This window comes from Colletotrichum gloeosporioides (genome assembly GCF_011800055.1).
Source record: "Colletotrichum gloeosporioides strain Lc1 chromosome Unknown consensus_13, whole genome shotgun sequence".
Taxonomy (NCBI): domain Eukaryota; kingdom Fungi; phylum Ascomycota; class Sordariomycetes; order Glomerellales; family Glomerellaceae; genus Colletotrichum; species Colletotrichum gloeosporioides.
Genome location: NW_025544658.1, coordinates 39202 through 63372, shown reverse-complemented (window position 1 = coordinate 63372; position 24171 = coordinate 39202). Strand labels below are relative to the sequence as shown.

General features: G+C 54.6%; 9 protein-coding genes across 9 annotated transcripts; 5 read left to right on the top strand and 4 right to left on the bottom strand.

Annotated features, from left to right (window-relative positions):
• Positions 1 to 1464: 1464 nt before the first annotated feature.
• Positions 1465 to 3231, bottom strand: GCG54_00002446 (uncharacterized protein; the record flags this gene model as incomplete). The annotated part of the gene is made up of 1 exon (XM_045402538.1): positions 1465 to 3231. One exon carries the CDS (start codon positions 3229 to 3231, stop codon positions 1465 to 1467), a length of 1767 nt encoding a protein of 588 aa, XP_045269156.1.
• Positions 3232 to 3589: 358 nt separating this feature from the next.
• GCG54_00002445 (Decarboxylase orsB) lies at positions 3590 to 4618 on the bottom strand (the record flags this gene model as incomplete). The annotated part of the gene is made up of 2 exons (XM_045402537.1): positions 3590 to 4411; positions 4463 to 4618. The coding sequence occupies 2 exons, from the start codon at positions 4616 to 4618 to the stop codon at positions 3590 to 3592; spliced, it is 978 nt and encodes a 325-aa protein (XP_045269155.1).
• Positions 4619 to 6323: 1705 nt separating this feature from the next.
• On the top strand, positions 6324 to 6956 carry GCG54_00002444 (uncharacterized protein; the record flags this gene model as incomplete). The annotated part of the gene is made up of 1 exon (XM_045402536.1): positions 6324 to 6956. The coding sequence occupies one exon, from the start codon at positions 6324 to 6326 to the stop codon at positions 6954 to 6956; it is 633 nt and encodes a 210-aa protein (XP_045269154.1).
• A 333-nt stretch (positions 6957 to 7289) lies between these two features.
• Positions 7290 to 9071, top strand: GCG54_00002443 (putative aspartic-type endopeptidase opsB; the record flags this gene model as incomplete). Its single annotated transcript, XM_045402535.1, has 1 exon — positions 7290 to 9071. The coding sequence occupies one exon, from the start codon at positions 7290 to 7292 to the stop codon at positions 9069 to 9071; it is 1782 nt and encodes a 593-aa protein (XP_045269153.1).
• A 1703-nt stretch (positions 9072 to 10774) lies between these two features.
• GCG54_00002442 (Chitinase 1) lies at positions 10775 to 12304 on the top strand (the record flags this gene model as incomplete). Its single annotated transcript, XM_045402534.1, has 5 exons — positions 10775 to 10908; positions 10962 to 11060; positions 11146 to 11195; positions 11254 to 11442; positions 11496 to 12304. 5 exons carry the CDS (start codon positions 10775 to 10777, stop codon positions 12302 to 12304), a joined length of 1281 nt encoding a protein of 426 aa, XP_045269152.1.
• Positions 12305 to 12590: 286 nt separating this feature from the next.
• GCG54_00002441 (Secondary metabolism regulator laeA) lies at positions 12591 to 14299 on the bottom strand (the record flags this gene model as incomplete). Its single annotated transcript, XM_045402533.1, has 9 exons — positions 12591 to 12624; positions 12687 to 13106; positions 13185 to 13322; positions 13374 to 13411; positions 13532 to 13711; positions 13833 to 13855; positions 13924 to 14009; positions 14090 to 14124; positions 14186 to 14299. The coding sequence occupies 9 exons, from the start codon at positions 14297 to 14299 to the stop codon at positions 12591 to 12593; spliced, it is 1068 nt and encodes a 355-aa protein (XP_045269151.1).
• Positions 14300 to 17443: 3144 nt separating this feature from the next.
• GCG54_00002440 (uncharacterized protein) lies at positions 17444 to 18703 on the top strand (the record flags this gene model as incomplete). The annotated part of the gene is made up of 1 exon (XM_045402532.1): positions 17444 to 18703. The coding sequence occupies one exon, from the start codon at positions 17444 to 17446 to the stop codon at positions 18701 to 18703; it is 1260 nt and encodes a 419-aa protein (XP_045269150.1).
• A 2177-nt stretch (positions 18704 to 20880) lies between these two features.
• On the top strand, positions 20881 to 22119 carry GCG54_00002439 (uncharacterized protein; the record flags this gene model as incomplete). Its single annotated transcript, XM_045402531.1, has 1 exon — positions 20881 to 22119. The coding sequence occupies one exon, from the start codon at positions 20881 to 20883 to the stop codon at positions 22117 to 22119; it is 1239 nt and encodes a 412-aa protein (XP_045269149.1).
• A 310-nt stretch (positions 22120 to 22429) lies between these two features.
• GCG54_00002438 (uncharacterized protein) lies at positions 22430 to 23953 on the bottom strand (the record flags this gene model as incomplete). The annotated part of the gene is made up of 1 exon (XM_045402530.1): positions 22430 to 23953. The coding sequence occupies one exon, from the start codon at positions 23951 to 23953 to the stop codon at positions 22430 to 22432; it is 1524 nt and encodes a 507-aa protein (XP_045269148.1).
• Between the last annotated feature and the right edge of the window lie 218 nt (positions 23954 to 24171).

The window sequence follows — 24171 nt, the reverse complement described above, 5'->3', positions numbered from 1 at the left end:
TATTTAATCTAATTTTATATTTATTATATTAGAAATATATTATAAATTAAAAGTAATTATAAGAATAGAGTTTAAGAATTAAAGTAGAATATAATAAATATAAAATTAGATTAAATAAAGTTATAGTTTATTTTATAGATAGTAGTTTAGAGGTATAATATAAACTAAGCTTATAATTATTACAAACTAACTATAATATATATATAGTATTTATATAAATAAAATAGCTTAATTCTTTCTAAATTAGAGTTTAATATAAAAGGTCTTTTAAAGAATAGATCTTAATATACTAGAATATTATTAGTCTAAATAAGTAGGTTAGAAGTAGGTCACCTTATACCTTCCTCTAGGTATGAGGCTACCTCGGATACTTGAGGGCATCACGACAGTCTTAAAGGATACTTCTCTTCAAGGATAATCACTTGGAACTGAGAATTCGGTGAGCCAAATCATCTCAGGTTGAGGACATTACCTGAGTATTTCTTGTTTGCTTTGACCTGTGCGTCTCCGTCAAGAGTGGTTTGAGTTTACTGTCTCGGCGGTTGGCGGAATCCTCGCCAACAAGTACGAATCCAAAATAACAGGAGATCCCGAGATATGGAATCGCCTGGCTTGCCCTCTCAGCCAGGACAAATCTGTAATGTTTTTTACCTGCAGCTTTCTGGAGCAAAGAACGGCGGGTCACCAATTCACCTGCTGAAAGCATCTGTAAATGACAAAATCGGCAACGCTTTACGACAGGTCACCCCAAATAAGCATAGTAGTTTCCTTTCCCGACTTCGCTAATGTTGCATTTGATGATCGCTTGGTGGTCCAAGGAAGCAGTTCCATGATTGGATGTACTTACTCCTTATTCTAGTGGTAATTATTAATGTTGTGTTGTCTTGTCCCGCGCAGGCCGTGGATCGCACGTGGATTCTGGGCGCCACGGCAACTCCGTTTCGTGATGCGCCATCGGTATGCCCCATTAAACCGAGCCCGAAATGCCTAGCTCCGCTTTACTGGGCTCTCTCGAGGGCGAGTCGTTTCATTCTCGAGTAGGTATCATTTAATTATAACCAATTGCTGATAATCGATTGCCAATCGTTACGTCTCGGGCGAATCCCAACTTTGCTGGCTATGCTGGAGACCTCACGCCTTGCGGTCATGGGCTGAGGATATGGCGACTGCACCCAGTCCTTTGGCCCCTGGGTAGAAGGTTCGACGAATAATTACTAACCAAGTCGATTAACTGACGATTTCGATATGACATAGACCAAAGTGCGGTTTCGTGTCAAGCATTGAAATTGCAAGGGTTCCGCATGTGGGTTTCTACGAGCGAGACTCCTGCCAAGAATGGATCGCTCCAAATTTGTGACATGAACTTTTGACGTCTATCCGTTACACAGTTCTCTGAGTAGGTTGGTGGGTTAATTGGTCATTCCTGATTCCAAGGTCCAGTACGGGGCCCCTAAGAATACCCATTCACGTAAGCTCGGCAACCGACTCATATGGCCGTTCAAATCTTGGCTCGAATGCATCCTTGTGCCTTCCAAACCCATAGCCTACTGTCGGAGTCGGGAGCAAGCCTTCCGGTGCATGTGGCATAAACGACATAATCTGCGGCAATGCTGAAGGAAGTACGTAAGGATTCTCGCCGTTGCTGTAAAGAAACTCGTCCAAGTCATCCTCAAGCCAGACGGCACGCCCTGGTAACGCTTGGAATTCACCCTCATCTCGAATAAGTAGTCGAGGTCGTGTCGCCCGCCTCTGCCAGTCTAAAGTGTCGCGAATGCCAAAGAGGAGCTCTCTATAGTTGCCACTGTCTTTCGCGAACCATAGGAAGCTGAGCTCGACCGACCGTAAGGTTTGCGGGAGGGTAGTAAGAAAGTCCAGTAAGTCTTCCTGCTTAACGAGAAAACGCGAAAGTCCAAAATGGGATAGGTTCTTCCACGTCTCGATGGGGAAAATTGATCGCAGAGGGATAAAGTGATCGATGGTTGAACTTTGGGCGCGCCACAGTTCTTCAGGGTTGTCTTCTTGGTCGGTCTCCAAAATAAAGTATCGCAAATCACTGGCAGCTTCCAAGGCCTGCTTCAGGCGTCCGTTGCGAAAAGCACCGTAGCCAATGTAACCCTGATCGTCCATCATGAGGTTAAGCTTAAGCGTCGTGAAGCCTGGGTTTTTGATAATGGCAATAAGGTTTTCGTATTCAACGGCATCAACTTCAGGTTCTGGTGAATTGAAGATAGCACACGGAAGCCCAGTGCTGATCTGATTGCCGTCAAAAATGAGTTCCGTGATACCTGTGCTTGTCGGCTGCGCGAGAACTCTGACGACATGGCGAAAGCCACGCCATTTGTCCTTCACCTCCATGTACGTCTCTTTTGGGTGCCCCACTGGGAATGTCTTCACGATCTTATCATTCCAATCCCAACCGTCGAACTCCTCTCCGTGCAAAGGAGTTGGCCAACCACGAGGAAGCGGATAGATAAAACCGTCCGGAAGAGCACGAATAGCAGGAGTTGGATACAACGGGTTGAAAAGCATGCCATGTGCTGCGGGTGTGAGAGTGACTCTCTTCAGGTTAGGAAATCTGTCATTGTTCAAAGCCCATTCGAAAGCGACTGCATCAGCCGAAGTATTCGACAGCACTTGTTCTTGCTCTTTAAGTAGCTTCAGGTAATGTGCGTAGGCGTCTTGGATAGGCATCCCGGTGGCAAGCTGTTTCGATGTCTCGAGATGTTGCGGCAAAGTCTTGACATCCTCCTGACGTCTGTCTTCCAAGTTCTCGATGGTGGCATGATAACATCTGTAAAACCAGAAAGGAAGACCACGTGGATACTTGATCCATGGCCTATCTTCATTGTCTTCTTCGTCATTTTCTTCATCGCTCGAATGTTCGGAACCTTCATTAAGGAGGTCCCAGTCGCCTTGATACCTGCGATCCCGAGAGTCTGGAGTTTCGTAGCGAGATTCGTCCCAGACGATCTCGCGCACGTCGTGGCGGAACGTCTCGTGCTCTGCGACCGCGCGGAACACCTCCACGTTCAAGGGGCTGGCGCCTATGAAGACGCGCTTGAAGCGAAGGTGAGGGCTAGCGAGATTGGCAAGCTTCTTGCAACTCAATCGAAGGTTTTTGATGTCGATATTATCAATATGGGAGAAAACGAGTGCGGCTATCTCGAAGGGTGAGTTGGCGATGAAGTCGATAACCAATGACCCCGAGGGTAGTTTGGTTTGAGAATTCATCGTGGAGGCCGCCTAAAAAAGATGGAGAGAGAAAATAAGTCGAACAAATTATTGGCGCCATGTGCCTGTTGGTGCCTATTATATACTCTTTCCATTCAGCTGAGGTAGTGTTTGTTGGACTGTATCGGGTGTTAGCTCCGGGCGGATCAAGTGGAGTCAGTCCCGCCCATCATCCCCCTGCTGGAGCCAGGCAGAAGAGGCTTTGAACTTCGTGGATCACAGCTTCAGCCTGACCGCCAGGTCCGATTCGACCTTCTCGCAATCCTATCTCCCCGATATTACTATAATCACGAGACAAAGACAGGATTATGAGATCAAATAAGGTAGGTAGTTTGAGGAAACGTGGTTCAAATCGTTATTACATCTTGGCCTTTGCGTTTTCGGTCCAACCTAGTCCCAACAGTCTGTCGAGATTCCCATGAGTAAACAACTTCATCTGTTCCGCATCCAAAAACTCAATACTGTCAATGAGTCGTTTCCCGTCCTCATTTGACGCATACGGATAGTCCACGGAGAAGCATATCCGGTCCATCGGCATAACATCAACCAACGTCTTGAGCGGCGTCGTGGTGAACATGCCACTCGTGGTAATGTAGAAGTTCTCTCGCAAGCATTGAAGCGGTCCCTTTCTTTGCCCTGCCTTCTTCATCACCTTTCCGAGGGTATCCTCAATGCGGCCAATCATGACCGGAACCATCTCGCCACCGTGGCCAATGATGATCTGGAGGTTGGGCAGCTTGTCAAACAGCCCTATCGACATGAGTCTGACTACGGTGAGACCGACCTCCGAATGCCATCCCCAGGCTCCGGTGGATACCATGAAGGTAGCTTCTGGCGAGATGGTGTCTCCGCTAAATAGGACGTCGAGGGCCTTCGGACTCGGGAAGCTGGGATGGATATAAATGGGAACCCCAAGATCCGCGGCTGCCTTGAAGATTGGAAAGTATTTCCGGTTGTCAAGGAACTCACCGTCAACCGTGTTGTTGATGAGAGCTCCCTTGAACCCGAGTTCCCTGATGCATCGTCTGAACTCTGCCACCGCCTTCTCCGGGTGCGCGGTAGGTAAACATGCAAAAGCGGCGAATCGCGCTGGTTGTGCTTTGACAGCTTCGAACAGTTGGTTGTTTGTTTTGTGGCATCTTTCAATGTCTTTCACGTCGTAGACTGTCTGAGAGAGTACCTGGAATTACATCAGAGATTGCACATGCGGCTGGTTCCTAGACACTATTACCTGTGTACTGATTCCATATTTGTCCATATCGGCGATGCGGCCTACCCCAAGGTCCCGCAACTGCGACACAGGCCATTCAAAACCCGGATGATGCGCAGGGAGCTGGCCATCGAAGGCCGTTGAGCTGAAGTGTTCTTCAGCCGCGACGATTCTCATGTTGTTTAAGCTTTGATGCAAGGTTTTCAGTGGAATTGATGTCAACGTTCGAAGGCCGTCGAACGGTCGGGGATCACGCAGACTTTTATTCTTCCTCAGCAAACGCTGAAGCTAGCGCAGCTCGGTTTCTCATTCGGTACCGGCTACGGCCCACAGGGTGCTAATGAGTGAGGGTCTGATCCCATCATCGGTAACTCTATCGAGACCATGACGTAGATGCCCGGAATTCCGGCTTGGGCATTTCCGGCGACGGCGACGTTCGGTCAACGCTTAATGTCCGCCCGGGAGGTCCACCCATCGGTCTTCTGCCCCACTACCTCCGAGCCGTAAGCAACTAATTGTTGTGCGGCGTCGTGGGTCAAGCTTGAGTGGTATTATCGACTGCTCACATTACTAAGAACTTAGCGCGATTAAGTGCCGACGTGGCCATGACTTCGTGCATTAGGTTTAAGGGAAGACCTGGATTTATAATTAACAGGAGGACCTTCGTCTCACAGAACCGGAATAGGTACTGCCTTAGGAACAAAAAAAGCTCTTAGATCAATGCGAAACAAATCCAAGTCTTTCGGTTGACGACAAACGGTTACAGTGCATGTTTCCTTTCACGTTCGATCCCGTTCAGAACGTTTTTACATTGTTCTGTTAAAGAACACTCCAATCTCTTCAGCTTAGACCATACGTCTGCGGGGCTGTTGAAACTTCATCTCATCCATAACTTGCCTTCACACCACGCAAGTCTGCAATGCATTACACCAGAACCTGCAAAACGCCCATTACACTTCGCCAAAAAGAGTGAAAAAGGAAGGTATTGCCTCGAGGGCGAATCGAACGCCCGATCTTCTCATTACGAGTGAGACGCTTTACCACTGAGCCACCGAGGCATTGAGAAACCAGATCGTGGTTGGTGGGCCACAGATGCGAGCTGGGGCGGATGCAACCAAGCTAAGAGATGCAGAATTGCGATAGAGTGTTTGTTGTAAGCGAAAACCTCTGGGTGTTGTTGATTGCGTCAGATGTGCGATGAAAGGCACTTCATTCGTTGGAAAAGCCGTTTGAGTTATTAGTCAACGGCCGCGCGGTTCATCCCTTGCTCTCCGTCTGACAACGCCGGGATTGCGTGTGGGCTTTGCGCCCAACTCCGACCGATGTGCTGATACCGCGCGGGCGCCACCGTAAGCAGCCAAGGCGGCAGGAACATACCTTAAGCCACAACTGTTGGCTCATCGCAAAGAGGACGCCAATGGTCCGCGTCAACTTGCACACCTTGCATATTAGTTTGTGTCGGTGGTCAAGTTGCAGACCCCGCGCGCGCGCGCGAGTCTTTGCATGCAGTGGAAAAACCTCAAGGTGTCCTCAACACACAAGCTTGCATTTCTAATCGGCGACACGCTCAAAAGAAATGTACAGAACTTGCGTTACTTCAACGGCCAGCAAACTAAACCGCTGCCGATGTGAGGCTTGAAAAGGAACTTTGGTACGGAAGGTAGGTAGCAGTAAACGCCGGTCGCTTGCTGAGGAAGCAAGTTGTCTCATAAGCAATGCAGTGCTTGTCGTTGTCCTCGGACATCAGTTGCGAGTATAAAGTCAGAGTTCCTCGTGTCCCATTGAAAACTCAAGAAGAGGTTAATCGGTCAAAGACTTGTCATCGAAACTCACAACAAGGTCCCCTATTACCTCGTAACTAAGGGAAACATCCACTTCCACCATGGCCGCCGCCAAGAAAGTCGCTGTCATTGCTACCAGCACTCGCAAAGTCAGAATCGGCCCCAAGGTCGCAGAAATTGTAGAAAACACCATCACCCAAGATGCATCCACCAACAACATTGACCTTTCGCTCGTCGAAGTCGCCAACTTTAACCTACCCGTCTACGATGAAGTCGCCCTTCCCGCCCAGGTGCCTACCGTTGCCAAGTTCGAGCATGCTCACTCCATCGCGTGGAGCAGTGAGATCGCCAAGTACGACGGGTACATCCTCGTCGTCCCAGAGTACAACTACGGCATGGCCGGTGGTACGAAAAACGCCATCGACTACCTGTACAACGAGTGGATCGGCAAGCCAGCGGCCGTCGTGAGCTACGGCATCGCGGGCGGCAACCGGGCGTCGGAGCAGGTCAAGGGCACGCTGGAGGGCATGAAGCTCCGTGTTGCAGCGACCCGCCCGGCGCTGTCATTTGCGGGCGGCGCCGGTCCAGATCTGGTGGCAGCCATCAAGGGCGAGGTTGGAGAAGACTCGCGCAAGGATTGGGAGGCCAAGTCGGAGGATATCCTCAAGGCATTTGGGGAACTGAAGCAGCTCTTGGGCGAGTCTCCAGCGCCTAAAGCCCCGCTTGCTATTTGATTTACTGGAAGATCTTGTACATCCTTTATGTTCTCTTTCAGAGCCTGGTTTTATTTTCTGTCTTGAGGAATGTTAATCACCTTACCCAGCGAAGGGCGGAGTCCCACCTCGTAATGTCGCTTAACCCCCTGTCAACAGCATCTTGATCCTTCGTGTTAGTGTTGTTCTGCTCTGCTGCCTAGTACCAATGGATTATGATTGCTGTGCCGCATTCTGTGCCGCACCCTCTTGAAGCCTAAAATTCTCGTGAATCCTTCGAAACGTTTTCCCCCTTTCTTCTCTTCTCGCTATGCATGCACCACGGTCACTCACTTCTTCCCTCTTCGCCCTACCATGAGGTTGGCCGTCGTGTTCGCGGTCGCTCTATGGGCCGCAGCGGTAACAGCTCAAGTCCGTCTACCATTCACCCGGCAGTCTCATCCATTGAGCAGTAACGCCAGACGTCGTGATGATGATGAACGTCGCTCCACCTCAACAGTCGACTTCTTCAGCGCGGACACGGTCTATCTCGTCAATGTTACTGTCGGCACGCCACCACAGAACATGTCGATGATGCTCACCGTCCAAGCAGGGGAGACATGGGTGGTCAACGCCAACAACTGCGACGAGGACGGATATTCGCTCAAATACGGGTGGTGCAAATACGGCTCCTTCATGCCCAACGAGTCGTCGACCTATGTCAACCCTGGAACTGAGACGTTCATGACGAGCTACACCGAAGGGTACGCGTATGGGGAGATTATGAGCGAAACACTGAGCATCGGCGACGTCCAGTTGGGCAAACTCAACATGGGCATCGCTGACACAGCAGATACATACATTGGCGTACTGGCCCTGGGCTTCAACACGAGCGCGTACTCGCCTAGTCCCTACAGCTCCAGCTCAAATAATGCAACCAGCGAAAGTCTGCCTACCCTTCCTGACCGCCTATTCACTGAAGGCAAGATCAACTCCACTGCGTACAGTCTATGGGTGGATGATATCTCTAACGAGTCTGGGAGTCTGCTCTTGGGTGCAGTCGACAGGTCGAAGTTTGAGGGCCCGCTCACCCGGTTCCCGATCGTGACTAGCTTTTCGACCTCAAAGGTCTTCAACACTCGGATTCACTCTATCAACGGCAGCAAGTCATCATCGGATGCGTTTGAGCCCTTGGGCAGTCTTGGGTCGTCCTACAACGACAAACCTTTCGTCCGGATCAGTCCTCACAACATCGCGTCCTGGCTTCCCGATGACATCGCCCAAGATATCTACGCCATCGCAGGCGCGACGTGGCTCGAGTCGCAATCGAATTATGTAGTCCCTTGCTCTGCCAACACCTCAACTGCACAGCTGGCTATCCAGCTTCACGGCTTCGATGGGCCGGTTCTGAACGTGCCCGTTTCCGACCTCGTCATTCCAGCTGACTTTTGGTCGTCGAGCAAGTGGTCTTGGGACACTGAGACCGCAACACAATACTGCCTCTTTGGAGTACAGTCAGACAACTCATCGTCATCCTCAACTTCCACCACATCCGGCAGCTCAAGCTCGACATTTAGCCTCGGCGGCATGATGCTGAAGCGCGCGTACATGGTGTTCGACCTCGCCAACGCAGAAATGGCCATCGCGAAAACCAAGTTCGGTGGCGGCGCGACTGAAGACGTCATCCCTTTCCCCAGCTATGCTGCAGAGGTCCCCGGGTCTACCTCGGTCAGCGTCGTCGTTTCAGTCTATTGTCCTGTGGGCGCGACGTCTGACGAGTGCGACCCGAATGGATCTGGATCGGGCGACGGCTATGGTTACTACGACTCCGTTGGGCTTTCCAAGGGTGCCAAGATTGGCATCGGCGTTGGTGTTGGCGGGTTTTCGCTCATCGTGCTGGCGTTGACGGTATGGGCCATCATGAGGTGTCGGAGGATCAGGCGTGCTGAAGCGGAGCTGGCTGAGAAACAGGAACGCGTGGAAGAGGGCACGGGTGCAGCTGCCGAGGCTGGCATTGATAAGGATTTGAATCCTGCAATGTCACAACAACCTTCCGTTGCAGTCAAGGAAAGCGCATCAATGGGTGAGTCGGTTCAGGATGTGACGACGACTGTGATTGTCAAAGGGAACAAAATCGACACGTCAAAGCCCCAGTAAGGACCACTTGAGTTATGATAAAATATCTTAATGCAACATTTGATCCCCCCGTGCTCCGTAGCATGGGGTGTAGTCATACTTTACGGTAATCTTGCCTCTGCCCAATTGTCAGTCTCCAACGTCGATGCCAGATTGCCGGAGTCAGGGGACTGGCATCAGTCGGTTAGCACGTAACGTGCGGACCGATCCGGAACCTTGCGCGCAGCCAGTCATGGAAAGCAGCGGTAACCGTCCGAACTCGCCATGTGCAGCTAGGTAGTATGGAACATTCGCCGAGATCCGGTCAGTGAAGGCCAGCAACTTGGTTCGTCGACGAGGGAAGATCCTAATCTACTCGGGATGTCCATCTGTCGTCGCCAATTGCAACGTTGCAGATCTCTCATACCCTCATGAACCGTACGGATGGACTCAAAGTTGCAAAAGCAGGCGCGGATGCCACTCTGTAATATGCACAGAATCAGATGGCAACAGCTCATATGGTGAAAGGCCCCCTGGAAGGCAACCCTTTTGGAGATCAGGGGGCGGGGCGGGTGATGCGCCGGTGCCAGTCTTATCAGATCTCCACCTTCCGGAAGGATAATAAGTTCCGTAGGATTGTTGGAGGTGGGTGGAAGACGGGGTAACCCCGATGCCGAATGAGGATTTGTTGGAAGTGTTGTTGGTTGTCGTTGTTGCGCTGCTTTCCGAATGCCGCCTTGTTGGCTCCAGTCAATATAATACCTGCCTCAGCAACTGAACAGGAATGAAAAACAGCTCAGTCTACGTCACAAACCTCTGGAAGAACTGCCGCGATAAGCCGATATGAGGCTTCAGCAGATTCGTCGAAATGGCAGCATGTGCTCACGTTAGTCCTGTCCGAAAAGAGCGATAAGGGCCAGGGGTGGAGGGTCACATTCGGCCCCGACTCGGTCATTCGCTGTCAACTCACCAAATTCGGGGCACATGGCCCTTCAAGGGTAGCTCTTGAAGAATGCAAGACGTCCAGCCAATCTGGCGGCGTCGCTGGACATGCTAGCAGAGGAAAAGACCGGCTACACCTGCATTAGCTCCGTTGCTTCACCTTGCGCCAACCACTCACCGGGCACCATCACCAAGTCCTCACCTATGGTGTTGGCGGCGCTCCACCATGCACACACACGCGCGTACACACACACACACATACAAGCGAAATTCCACGCGAGATTCGCAGTGCGCTGGTGCAGCCAATATGGGCGCGCGAGGTATGTCATCCTTTGGTGGGTTGATGGCACGCTAGACCACACGCTTAACGGATCACTGTCAAATTGGTTGTAACCATATAAGCGTGACGCGAGCGACAAGACCACGATGCCTTCACGCGCCTCGTGGAAATTGCGCTGCGAATTCTTCACAAGCCAAAAAGCTGTCAGGATTGGCCCAGGGGAGTTGAGAGTTTGATTGGCAGAGGACGTAACGTTTCGCATGTAGCTCGAGCCAACTTGCACATACAATTTTCAGATGACAGGTGTAGTCGGAGGCAACAATGGCTTTGTATCCCTAGTTCTTTGAGTGTTTCGTGGGTGAGATCTTGGGTAGCGCATTGTCTAACTTCACCGGACAGAATTAGTATAATATGATCAGTTGATCGCCTCAAGTCCAGTGACGTTTAGCTGAGGTGCGGTACAGCCTTCTTCTTACACTCCTTCTATAGACTATTTAATAGCTTCCTCTTAATTTCGGTCAAGATGAGGTTCTTCCGCTCCTTAGTTGCTATCGCTAGCATCATGTCTCCCGCAATCCGTCTCACCGAGGCCTCACCGGTCAACCTCACCACCCGAGGCCTGAATGGCTACACCAACGCTGTGTATTTCACCAACTGGTATGTTGCCAGTTATGATCGAGACTACTTTTTATATGCTAAGTCAGATTCAGGGCCATTTATGGACGCAACTATCAGCCACAAGATCTCCCCGCATCTCAGATCACGAACGTTCTCTACGCGTTCATGAACCTGCGGGATACTGGAGAGGTGTAAGTTCCTTCGATATCGAGAAGTATCGATATCTCATCGCCGGTCTGTGACACTTTTGAGGCCTGTTTAACTGACATGTTACAGTTACACTGCAGACACATACTCTGATTTGGAGAAGCATTACGCCTCCGACTGTAAGCCCTGATGTATCCTGAACCCTACCGGACAGCTTATCTCACTACTACTCACTAGCCTGGAATGATGTCGGCACAAACGCGTACGGCTGCGTCAAGCAGCTCTATCTCCTGAAGAAAGCCAATCGCCGGATGAAAGTCATGCTCAGCATCGGTGGCTGGACCTGGTCTACCAACTTCCCGGCTGCTGCCAGCACTGCAGCAGGCCGATCTCTCTTCGCATCATCATCGATCACGCTTATGAAAGGTATGCATCTAGGGCACGACGCTGAAGCCACTGGAACTAACTTACGATGACAGACTGGGGCTTCGATGGAATTGACGTGGATTGGGAGTACCCTGCCACGGCGGGCGATGCAGCCAACTTCGTCTTGCTTCTTCAAGAGATCAGAAGCCAGCTGGATGCCTATGCTGCGCAGTACACCCCGGGCTACCACTATCTCCTTACTGTCGCATCGCCCGCAGGACCTGACCACTACAACGTCATGCAGCTAAAGGCCATGTCGGACATCATCGACGCCTTCAACCTCATGGCCTACGACTATGCCGGATCCTGGGATGCGAACAGCGGCCACCAAGCAAACCTCTTCCCGAACCCAGCGAACCCAACCGCCACCCCCTTCTCAACCGACAAGGCCGTGAGCGACTACCTCGCTGCCGGTGTCCCCGCCTCCAAGATCGTCCTCGGGATGCCCATCTACGGTCGTTCTTTTGAGCAGACGAACGGCATCGGTCAGCCGTTCACCGGCATCGGCAGCGGATCATGGGAGAACGGTGTGTGGGACTACAAGGCACTTCCTCGTGCGGGTGCCACGGAGCTGTACGATGCAGCCGCAGTGGCATCCTACAGCTACGACTCCAGCGCTAAAGAGCTCATCTCTTACGACACACCGGCTGTGGTAAGAACCAAGGTCTCTTACCTGCAAAGCAAGGGCCTTGGAGGGTCGATGTTCTGGGAGGCCAGCGGGGACGGGACCGATGACACTAGTCTGATGAAGACCAGCTTCGATGCTCTCGGTGGCAGTGCTGCGCAGGATTCGAGTGAGAACCAGTTGAGCTACCCGAACAGCAAGTACGACAACATCCGTGCGGGAGTGCCTGGGGGCTGAGGACTGGTTTTCTGTCTATGGTAGGGGGATATCGAACGAGTTTCATCGCTTTCCTTAGTTTGCTTTCTTTGCATCCAGTGCGGCATTTTCTTAGGTTTCCGGTGTCTCTCTGGACACAGAGTCATTGCACGAATCCGGTTTCAATCACTGTACATACTTAGGAAGAGTTTCATCATACCCACAGTCGCTCTTGAAACTACATAAACTTCTGCATTAAATATCTATAAGAATGCATCTTCACCCATGTTGGTACACCCGCCAAAAGATGTTGAATTTCTCTCCTTGCCTAATATGAAGGCTTCTGTCCATACACCACATAGCTTGAATGACGATTAGCCCTGAGGTTGGTGACGAAGACTGTAACAGGGGAAAAGCTACTCACTAGTTGAGATAGGCATGGTAGGTTTTCTTCTCAAGTTCTTGGCGAACTTCATCCAGAAGCTCCTGAACTGCTTCTTCGGTCCACCCGAGGACACTTCGAAAGAGTTTCAGCGTGAAGGCATCAAGACCTTCGAGCGTCTGAATCAGATTACACCACCCGAGGTCTTTCATATGAAGATCTTTGGGCCAAGGCCCGAGTGGGATCTTGAAATGATGACATTTAACGTTCGTGAAGGGTGCCTGTCTTATCCAGCCCTCCAATTTCGGGCCTGGGGAGTGTTCGCGGCCGAGTATATCACAGGCTTGCATGAAAAGCCGGTCCCACCGCATGAGTGCATGCTCCTCTGTCAACGTGCCATCGTCGCATGCGTAGAGCACGCTCATGTCGGAGAACTCGGCCCAGCCGTTAGGTTCAAGATTACTTTCATGGTGGGTTGTGTTAGATATGTACTCATTGTGCCATGACCATGTGTTCATCGGCTCGGATGTCATGACTTACTCGTAAACTCTCCCCACGAATGTCGGCCAGTCGCGCAGAGAGCATGCCATGTAGCGGACGTGGATGAAGTCAAAAGGCGCATCCATATACCATGCACTTTCGACGTCGTCGATCTCGAACTTGCAGTTTTGCGGAACCCTGCTCGCCAGTCAGCCTCCCTTGTTGAATAAAAAGGTATAGCATGAGTACCATTCTGGTTGAATCGGACTGAGGTCGTTCCCAATAACCTGTGTCTTTCTTAGTTCCGTGCTAATCGTCACCAGCCTGATGTAGTACGAACAAGTGCGTGTGGAAAGACGTCGGCAACCTCGATGGCCCCTTCAGTTTATGTTAGCCTTCGTATGAACATAAAGTTCCTTTACATGCCCGTAGTGCCACGACTTATTGTGATACATACAGGTGCCGGTTCCGGTTCCGACGTCGAGAATGCGGTGCATATTTTTGTGATTCACCGGAGCCAAAAACCACCGCCAACCGATGGTTTTTGAAATCAGAGTATGCATGAGATCTAGTCGTTTGATCTCTCCCTGGAGTAAATTTGCCGTAGCCTCAAGTCAGTGACGGGGGGGGGGGGGGGGTTGGGGCGGGNGAGGGGGGGGGGGGGGGGGGGGGAGGGTTGTGGCAGGTTAGGGGGCCACGGAAACGGACCTCATCATTGGGAAAATTGTATGCTGTCTCTAGTCAGCAACTCGCCCACGAGATTGGCGATGATCACGGCCGGCTCAGAATGAGAACTTACATCCTTCTCGGTATGCGTGATATCGCCGACCGTATTCTTTCTTGTGGTTTTTCACGCTCTCCGTCATGGACTTCGTGTACGAGGAGCTGCATTAAGTCATCAGCGGCTGCCTACATCGAGCTTGGGTCTTGCAGCTTCAGTCTCCGGCGGGATGAAGGGTACCTACATGCGGTCGTCAAAGTCCATGGTGGAATCGGCTAGCTGCGCAACCGTTAGGCTGTGCGTCTCGATCGCTAGTCGCGAGTTCTATTGGCACACGAACACTGTCAATGTCATCGACCTCCACCGCGTCCGACTCCTCGGCATTCGTGGGCGGGTCTAGCTCCATCTGGTCCGGTGCATAGCCCGTCGCGCGGCCTGCCGATGGGTTGTACATCTTGCGTCAAGCGAGCCAAGTCTTGGTACAACTGGCAGATCGTTCCCTGCTGCTGAGGCTGGAAGGTTGAGTGAGAATAGAGTTTCGCAGGACGAGAGAAGTTGGCCGCGGATTCGTGGGGTGATTGATTTGAAAAGGGACGAACCCCGCAGGCCGGCGGCTAATCGGTTTACGGTGTTTGTTGGAACATTGTAACGGCTGCGCCGGGCGTGCCTGGGCTTGTCGTTGACCGGGGTGCGAGTGGATCTTCGCGGTCGTTACGAGTGCAATACTGGTCGTTAAGACGTGGATTCACACAAGCATCACGAACGATAACGCATGCAACATAGAGTCAAAGCACAATTGCTGAACTCATATTAGCATTCTCCCTATCAGGAGAGTCTACTCACCTATCCATCTGCGCTCACCTTCGAACGACATCGGAATATGGTTCACAGAAAGCGGTGAGCTATCACAGTTGTTGGTAGCTAATGTGACAAGCTGTTGGTGCAAGCTGTTGGAACCGGCAGCACACATTGCTAACCTGACCAATTATCAGCGGGAAAAGTTACAATCTCCCCTGTATCCGCAGGCTCAATTAAACGATTTCCCCGAAAATGTATTTGGACAGGGATCACGGACCCGGATAGGATTCAATGCCTGTCGGATCGCAATGTCTGCGATCTTTTCACCAACCAGCCAACAAGTCACCAGCGAAAAGTGTGACGAGTCCTTGTCGGGCGGCTAGTTACCGACCCAAAGCTTGTGCGAGACCCCTTCGTCGGCTACGTACAAGTCCTCGTCCGTTGAAGCGCATTACAACTACCGCTAACTCGTCCCGTTGGTTGATGATTTGGTCTTTGCCTCAAGGTTCTGCACTTCGTCGCTTTGGTCGCAGTGCCAAAACTTCAAGGAGCATCAATTTACCATTCATACTCATCATCACAATTCCGCAACGAGAAAAGTCCAGACTAACCATGCGTCTGCGCCTCATGTAGGATTCGTGCTGTGTTCCACAGTCCGCCTTCTCTCCCCGGCGAAGCCACGCTCATAGGCTCGGTTTAGAAAGAGACGTCTATTCTGGTGATTTGAAAGAGGGATAATTCACAGCCCTTGCTCTGAAGTCAACCTCCACCTTCCGAGACCTCATTCTGGTAAACTCGAACAACAAGACGCCCCAGCAGACGAGACTACAGATGAGATATCGGCCCACAACCCATATAGCATCCGTGACACGCACGAAAACGATGCTAGAGAGACAGATGACGCCGAACAGGACTTGTACAACATTCACAACGTAAAGCACGCTCAGGTTAAATATGAGAAGCTTGCTTGAAGCGACGGTTTCTTCGGAGTTTTCGCCCCCGTATGGGTTCCGAACGCCCACGGTGTTATTTGTCTGGACAACTTGAGCTCTGACCTGCGCCATCTCGCGAGCAGTCTCGTTTCTTGGGGACAGGTTTGGTCTATATTGATACGTCGGAGGATGAATGCCCAAGCAATGGTGTGGCCGGCTATGCACGGTAGGGTCCAAACTAGAGGAAACCCCGGCGCCAAAGGAGCGAATGTGCATATGGCGCGGCAGCTCAACTGGTATGTCGTGAATAGATTGAGAAGAAACATGGAATTGACCAGCTCATATATTGCAATGTCAGTATGAAAAGAATGCCGACCAAATTGGGTATACTGGCATTTCCGGGGGGCGTCCCGAGGGACATCCCTTCGGCGAGATTTTCGATGCGATCAACAGTTTCCGTCGCAGATAGGACTCTAATACCTGGGGCGGCTAAGCTGATCAGGATAGCCAGGAATGGTCGCCGCATTGCCAGAACGGCCGTGTCAGCCATCGTGGGAATTAGTTGCTGCAAGAGCGGCGGCGCGAGCCCGAGAACGAGAGTCGCGGCAGCCTGCCCGGCCTTCAGAAACTCGGGATAATTCTCCAGGATGCAACCAAACGTGCCGTAGGCGATGCTTCTTGGGTCTTGGCAATAGCGTTCGAGGTTTTAACTGCAGTTCTAGTTCTCCGCGAGGATGTGCGTGATGTCCGTTTTCCATTCCGAAGTCCGTTGGTCATGCTGATTGAAAGAAAAACGGAGGCCGTGAACAAGATGCGTACACTGACTTACGGCAAGGATGAATGGTGCATACATGTATATACGCATGGTGGACGAGAGGAGAAAAGTCATGATGATTGTGAGAAGGGAAATTAATGAGGGGGATATATCTCGCCGCTGCCAGAGCAACTAACCTGAGCACCAACACATTGTGTATACAAAATCTGAAGGGAGCAGGAAACATCCAGGTTCAGCTTCAGCTTGTCTTGGATTGCATGATGGTGCTCACACCCCGAAGAGGATAGTCTCAAAAATAGAACAGCCATTAGATACCTTTCAAAACGCCCATGGCCAGTAGGACGAGTATAAAAATTGACAGTAGAATCCGTGGGTAAGTAACATATCCGTTAGTCAAAGGGGCAAAAGTCGTCTCTCCGAGACTATTTACTAAGTCTTGCGATAGAGTTCGCTATTTCTAACAGTACAGTCTCATTCAAATATCATCGCAAGAGCAAGTTCCCTGAATTTGCTCAATTTATTTGCGAGGCCCTCCACGGATACCGTCCCTTTCCAGCGCCGGCTTTTGATGGCAAGATCGCACACATTTCACTCGATCCCCCGGTGCATATTGATCCAGATCGGAACATCAATCAGGTGAAAAATCGACCCGAGAGATTCCACGTCGCCCAATGGACATTGCATGTTGGAGAAAAAGCAACTAATTGGGATGCAATCAACCCCTGAACTGCCGTGGGCGCACGACCACGTGTAACAGCGCAGGCCAATCCCACAGCGAATCAGCCCCTGAAGCGTGGCGTCACACGGGGCGCAAGAGTCACCTTGAGCCACTAGGAATTCAAACCACAGACGCGTCTCCCATCCAACAGCTTCGGGCGTGTTTCAACCGCGTCATTTTCTTTGTGCCTCGCTCATTCTCACCACTTCACCGTCAACTCTCCATCCTATATTTGACGGAGCAACTTCCAACGTCGCAACCTCTTGCTGTCTAACACTCACCTGCACATGTAAAACCACCACCCGGCAGCGAAATATCATAACCCGCACCATCCGCCAAAGACCAGCGCAGCCCAAGCCGGCGACGACTCCAAAGATGGACCCCCTGTGGTTGGCCCCGCACGACCGGGACGAGCGCTGCTGCAAAGGCTGCGGCAACTACGGCAAGCACATCGACATGTTCGGCTACTACTGCGCCGTCTGGGACCGCAACATGGCCGTCGCGGGGCGCACCATGGCCGAGCGGGCCTTTGCGCGCGCGGAGCGCATGCTCGCGGCCGCGCAGGAGGGCGTCGACGCCTGGGAGGAGCAGATCGAGGCGCAGGACGCGCTGGTCGACTCGCTGCGCGAGGCGCTCGACGCCGCGGAGGCGCGCCGCGAGGACCTCGACGAGAAGCTGGCGGCGCAGCAGGCGCTGTGCGAGCGCGCGGAGCGGCAGAAGATGGCGCTCATCGACGTCATGCGCGCGGCGGAGTACCGCGAGGAGGCGGAGGCTGCGGCGATGGAGAACGCGGGCGAGGAGGCGGGGAACTTTGACGCGGAGATGGAGGGGACGGAGCGCGTGCAGGCGCTGGATCCGCATTTCTGGGAGGCCGGGACGGAGTGGTGGGATGAGGAGACGGATGACGAGCCGGAGGAGCTGAGCTTTGAGCAGTCGACGGCGTATTATGCGTGGGAGCTGGCGTACAAGCGGAGGATCGCTGGTCGTAGGACGCATGAGGCGGAAAGGCAGCATGGGCGGCGGAAGCGGGCTGAGCGGCAGCTGTACGTGGAGAGGAGGGTGCGCGAGGCCGAGGCAGCTGGGCGAATGATCGATGCGGATCACTGTGATCACCTCGTGCGCTCACACATCCGGGCGAGGGAGCAGCAGGGCAGACAGCATGCGGCTCGGGAGTACGCCCAGGAGCAGAGACAACGGCTGAGCCGGGTGGAGGCGTGGGCTGCCGGCGTGCAGACGCCTACGCCGGGGCCGTCGGTGAAGCAAGAGGACGAGCTGTCGGAGCTGCATTCGCCGGCCATGCTGTCGCGGGTTTCGGTCAAGCGGGAGGGCACGGGCGAGGATCTGTGGCGGGTGGCGTCGGCTGTGCCGGATCGGACGGACGTGAAGCAGGAGATGAAGGTGGAAGAGGACATGGGGGAGGATCAAGAGGAAGAAGAAGAGGAGGAGGGAGAGGAAGAAGTAGAAGTGATGGCGAGAGCGCCGAAGAAGGAGGAGCCGGAGCCAGAGTCGGAGCCGCAGCCGGGGCCGAGCCGGAGTATCCCCGCGACTCCCCGTGCCCCGGCGTCTCCAGCTGCTTCCGGCCGGCCGCAGCGAACGACCCGGCGGACACGGAGGACGCAGCCGTACCCGAGTTGAGGGGAGGATAAGACGCAAAGATGATGAGACCCACGTTGGACACGGAAGTTTACTACACATTTTCGAAGCGAGAATACCACAATACAGACAAGATCACCATTTGCCTCTGCTCGGTCATCCGTCAAATGTTCAAGCACTATTATGCCATTCTTCAGACAATACCAAGTCTCAACGATGGCCGAGTTAGTGTACAAACAACCAAGGGGGAGCATGCTGCAGTTCGATCGATTGGCGTGCTTCAAAAAGCACAGGCGACTAGCAAAAATGAAAGCACAATCCCGGTTCCTTAGCTTCCGAACATGCACCAACCGCTCGCATGGCCCGAGTCTCACTCGGGAGCGGGAGCGGGCCGGCGGGGCAACATTGCACCGTCACATCCGCCGCCGGCGCCGGGAACGCACTCGCAAACCGCAGACCGAAACGAACACTGTGCGCACAGTTTGCCAAACTCTCTTGCATCATTGCACAAAACACGTCAAACACATTTCCTTTATGAATTCCACCTTGCGGAGCTTCAGACCCAAGAAAACCCCGTTGGAGCGGACCTCCTGACCCCCGTTGCCCCCTTCTCGCCTCGGAGCTACCCCTGTCAAGGGACCCTGCCAAAACCCAGGGTCGCCGGACCAGATAGGGGTGCTCTGCTCCAGGAGCTCGTTTCCTGGACGCCGCAGCCGAAAGTGCGAGTTTCCTCACCCCAGCAAGAGCCCGCCGTATCCGCAAAACGGGGCTCACCTGAAGACGCCATGCCGCTTTGGGAAGCAATCTCGGTGGAGAGCTACCCAAAACCTAACAGATTTTATGTAAATTCTGGGGCCTCGTCTTATGGGGATCATCGGAAATATCCTTTTGTTTTCTTCTTCTGACGGAGCAACGGCGGCGCTGCAAGTTGCAACGGGTGTGCGTCCCCCCCCCCATGCACCTTGTGCAACGAATCGGCACAGAAGGCGGCCCCAATGAAACAGTGGAGGTTCTAGAAGTTCTCTGGGTCTGTCGCTCGCTCGCTCTGCGTCTTGAACATGCCCACCCGGAATGTCAGGGTCGCATGCGTTCCGGCAGGCCGCGCAGTAGTGTTGGGAGTTTATTACCAGGCCGCTGGGAGCGAGGAGCTGCCGGGTGACATGGCCTGCGAGTCGTGTGTGCTTGGGCGTACATACGTATGCAGCACGCATCATCGCGTGACGTGACGGATTTGTGAAAGATGTCGGTGAGGCGGGAAGAAGCCTTCATTACTCGTCGTCACTGGAGCTGCAGCATGCACAGCTGGAGTCAATTGCAAAGAGTCGGTCAAGCACAAATGCCTCAAACTCGTATCACCAGAGCATCACAAGTTTGTTCACTGCGAGATGTGCTGCTTTCACACGCAGCAGGGACCAAATCTCTCGAACCCAAGGTTCCGGTAAAACTCATCTGGCATATACTAGATGGAGCTCCAATATCCGTCATCGCTAACTCGTAACGAGCCCAAGCTATCCACACTTTGGCCGGCTCTGCCCAACCCCTGGCCTGCCTGCACAAGAACCCACCGCAAATCTTTCAAAGCGGGAACCGTGGACACAAAAAAAGAGGATCGTGACCCTTTTTTCCCTCGCTGCTGTTGGTGGGCAGACGTCAGAACCCCGGCCTCGTTGCCAATGAAGCTGCGCCGTTTCGCGAGGTTCGATTGCTTTTTGAACCTGACACCATCCCCATCCATTCCCATGGGCCCCCTTCCCCTCCCCCATTTACCACGTTTTTCCCGCCGTCCACCTTTGATCCCTACATTTGCTCTTGCATTCTGGACTATCTCGTGATAAACACATCTCCACCGCAGAAGCAAGATCGATCTTGGAGATTCGCAAGAAGCAACAGAGAGGTGAGGCAGGTTGTCAATCTTCCGGATCCCCCTCCCCTGCCTAGCTCCCTTAGGGCTGGACATGGGAATGGGAGATGGTTCCCATCATTGAGAGGCTTGATTGCTTACACTACAATGCCACAGCCACAACGGGTCCCTCCCCCGACGGACAGGGACGGAAAAGATTGAAGCAAGCTCGAGCAGAGCACGAACATACGCCTGATCCGACCAGACCGGAAGACCGAGATTGGAACCAACAACACACCGGAAAGTGCGGGACGGGAAGCACGGGACAACACACAATCACCGACCCGAGACACAAGCCAGTCCGGCCACAAAGCCGGCCATGGACCCCGACGCCTGCCGCAACTGCGGCCACTCGGGCAAACACACCACCTTCCTCGACCACCGCTGCGCGATCCACGAGCGCGACGACGCCGAGCGCGACAAACTCCAAGCCGACGCCGCCCTCGAGCGCGCGCGCTCCCTCTGCGAGACCTCCCTCACCCTGATGAAGCGGCAGATGCAGGAGCTCGAGGACGCCAACGAGGCCATCGAGGCGCTCGCGGCCGCGCTCGCGGCAGCCGAGGACCGCCGCGAGAGGGTGCGCCGCGACCTCGGCGCGCACGGCGATGTGTGCCTGACGGCACGGTCGAACCTCGAGGCTGCGGAGGAGATGGCCATCGCGGCGGCGGGGCGGTACTTCGAGGCCGGGCGGGCGGTCAGCGCCTTGGAGGAACAGGAGGCGTTGGAGGCGAAGAGCAGCGAGCCGAGCTGGGAGCGGGAGCAGCCGGGGCCGGAGGAGGATGGAGAGGAGGAAGAGGGGGATGCGAGGCGGTGGCAGCGGAGCAACGAGCGGTTCTGCAAGTGGTTGAGGCAGAGCGAGGCGCAGCGGCAGATTATGAAGTCGTCGTGGACGAAGCTGCGCGTCGCGGAGCGGCTGGCGGGCGAGGGCGCGGAAGTGGACGAGGAGCAGGTTGCGAGGGAGAGAAGGGTGCAGGAGTGGGCGGCGGCGCGGCGGAGCGATCTACCCCCGGACGAGGACCCGACGCTGGTCACGGAGGAGGGCGCCGAGTCGGAGCCCGCGGCGCCGGTGGTAGCTGTGGCGGTGGCCGTGCCGCCTACGCCTGCGGCGACGAGGTCCGGGGCTGCGAGGCGGGCTGCTGCGCCGGCGCCGTTGAAGACGCGGGGCCGCAGCGGGAGGACGGCTGCTGCTGCTGCTGCTGCGCCGGTTACTGCGCCGCCGTCGCCGACGAAGACGACGACCACGACGACGGGGAGGGCGCTGCGGATGGCGAGGAGGGTGGAGAGCCAGACAAGGTCTGAGCCGAGCAGGCCTACGACGGCGACGAGGGCGAAGAAGGAGCCGGTGACGGCGAATCAGAAGGCTGCGGCGACGAGGGTGACGAGGGCGGCGCGGACGGGGAAGACGGCGGCGGCGGCTGCGGAAGCTGCGGCGGCGCACGGGGCGAGTGCCGGGAGCTCCGGGGCGCTTTCGTCATCGGGGAGGCCGCAGAGGGTTACGAGGAGGAGGAGCAGGGTGCAGCCGTACCCGACGCCGGCGGCGCAGCCGAGGTGGAAGTAGAGATTGATGGTTGTAGTTGTAGATTGTGTTGTCTTTATATACCCAGTTCGTTCGACCGGGGCAGGCTTGGGGGCACCGGAGTTGAGGGATTGAATGATACACGCGGAGTTTAGATACCAACACGTTTAGACTGAATGTTCTTTCCATTTGTTCCATGACATCTGCACTGCTTTCAATGATCAAGTGAGATAGAGATAAGCTTCAAACATGGTGATGGTATCTAATCAGCATCATCATGATAAGAAAGCACCTAGGACGGATTACTTAAACCGCATGGCGTCATCCAGCCCATCCATCGCGACATGCAACTCTAAAAGAACCTCCACACCGAATCCGCCCCTCTCTTCTTCTTGAAACCGCTGTACCACCGACACAGCGGGTACATCACGCTCATCACAAACGCCCAGTTGAGCGCCCACACCCACACATTATCAACCCCCGTCGCGGGCCGTCCGTCCGGCGGCGGCGGCAGCCCCGTGTCGCGCCCGATCAGCGCCACCAGCAGCAGACACATGCTCATGAGGATGACCATGTGCACCACGTAAAAGAACAGCGCGGACGTCCCGAAGGCAAGCAGCACGCCCAGCCAGCGCGTCGCGAACTTTGGCGGCACGGCCGAGAAGGCGGCCAGCAGGAAGAAGGTGCCCGTCAGGGTGAGGCAGTAGAAGGCGACGTCGGGCGGGTACTTTACAATGTAGAAGAAGGACGCCGCGGACGCGAGGTACGGGTTTGTCGCCGGGTGGGCGCGGTGCTCGGGCGCGCGGAGGCAGTGCTCGGAGAGGTTGCCGACGTGCAGCACGCGGGTGAGGACGAAGGCGGCGAGGAAGAGGAGGCCGGCGGCGGCGTTGGCGCAGACTTGGGATGGCGCGGGGAGGTGCGGGCGGGCGGTGACGAGGCGGGCGTAGAGGAGGCCGAGGATGGCGAAGGAGAGCCAGGCGAGGGGCGGGAAGGGGGAGACGACGTGCGGGGAGATGACTTCGAAGAACCAGAAGCGCCAGAAGTCGTTGGCGGCGGAGGAGGGGGAGGGGGTGTTGGCGGTCGTGGTGCAGGTGCCGTGGGTGGGGGAGAGCCAGATGTTCCACCAGATGGTGACGAGGGAGAGAGCGAGGAGGAGGGCGTTGTGGGCGTGCCAGGAGATGGTGGTCGCTTTGGAGGAGGGTTTGGTGCCGGAGGGGGTGTGGTGGCCTGCGTGTTCGAGCAGAGGTTCCCTCTCGCGGCCGCCTCCATCCGTGAGGATGTACCGGTCGAGGAGGGATGCGAGTGCCGGCTCCGTGGCGGCGATGCCGAGCCAGAGGAGTCCCGCGAGGACATAGTCCACCCCCAGCGCGACGAGGACGACGTTCATGAACCAGAACCTGCCACCCGTGAGCACGAGCCCGAGGACGACGGAGACCAGTGTCAGCACGGCGCCGCGGACGGCAAAGTGGCGGGCCATGCGGGCGGCGGACCAGCCGAGCCTGCTGCGGGAGCGGCCGAAGTAGACGACGCCCATGCCGAGGAGGAAGGTGAAGCCCGGGGCGCAGAGGTGGGAGAGGGTGCGGACAAGGTAGCCGAACCACCAGTTCCAGGAGTCGACGGGGACGGCGTCGCGCTCGCCGTCGGGGGGGCCGGTGGAGTGGCGCCAGGCGTTGAGGCCGACGGTGTTGTGGTCGAAGGCCATGAAGAGCATCAGCAGGCCGCGGAGGAGGTCCGGGGCGAGGGCGCGCTGGGGCGCCGGGACGGCGGGTTTAGGTGGTGGTGATGGTGTGGTGTTGTATGCGTAGCCATTGGAGGCTGTCTCTGCGCCGGAGGCATGGCCGTTGGGCTGGGCCCCGTCCTCTGGAGGGGTTGGCATCGTGGTGTTGGGTTGTTTGACTACCGTGGGAACATCGCCAAAGAGGAGTGATGATGAGAGGAAGAAAAAGGTGCTTATTTATGGAGAATGGGCTCCGAGGGAATGGAAACTGGGGACGTTGCCCAAAAGTCCGAGCCGCGCGCGGTGTCTTAGCGTGGGCGCGGTGGACTTTGGGCGGCGGACTGTTGAATGGATGACGCTCGCTTTGTTCAGCGCAT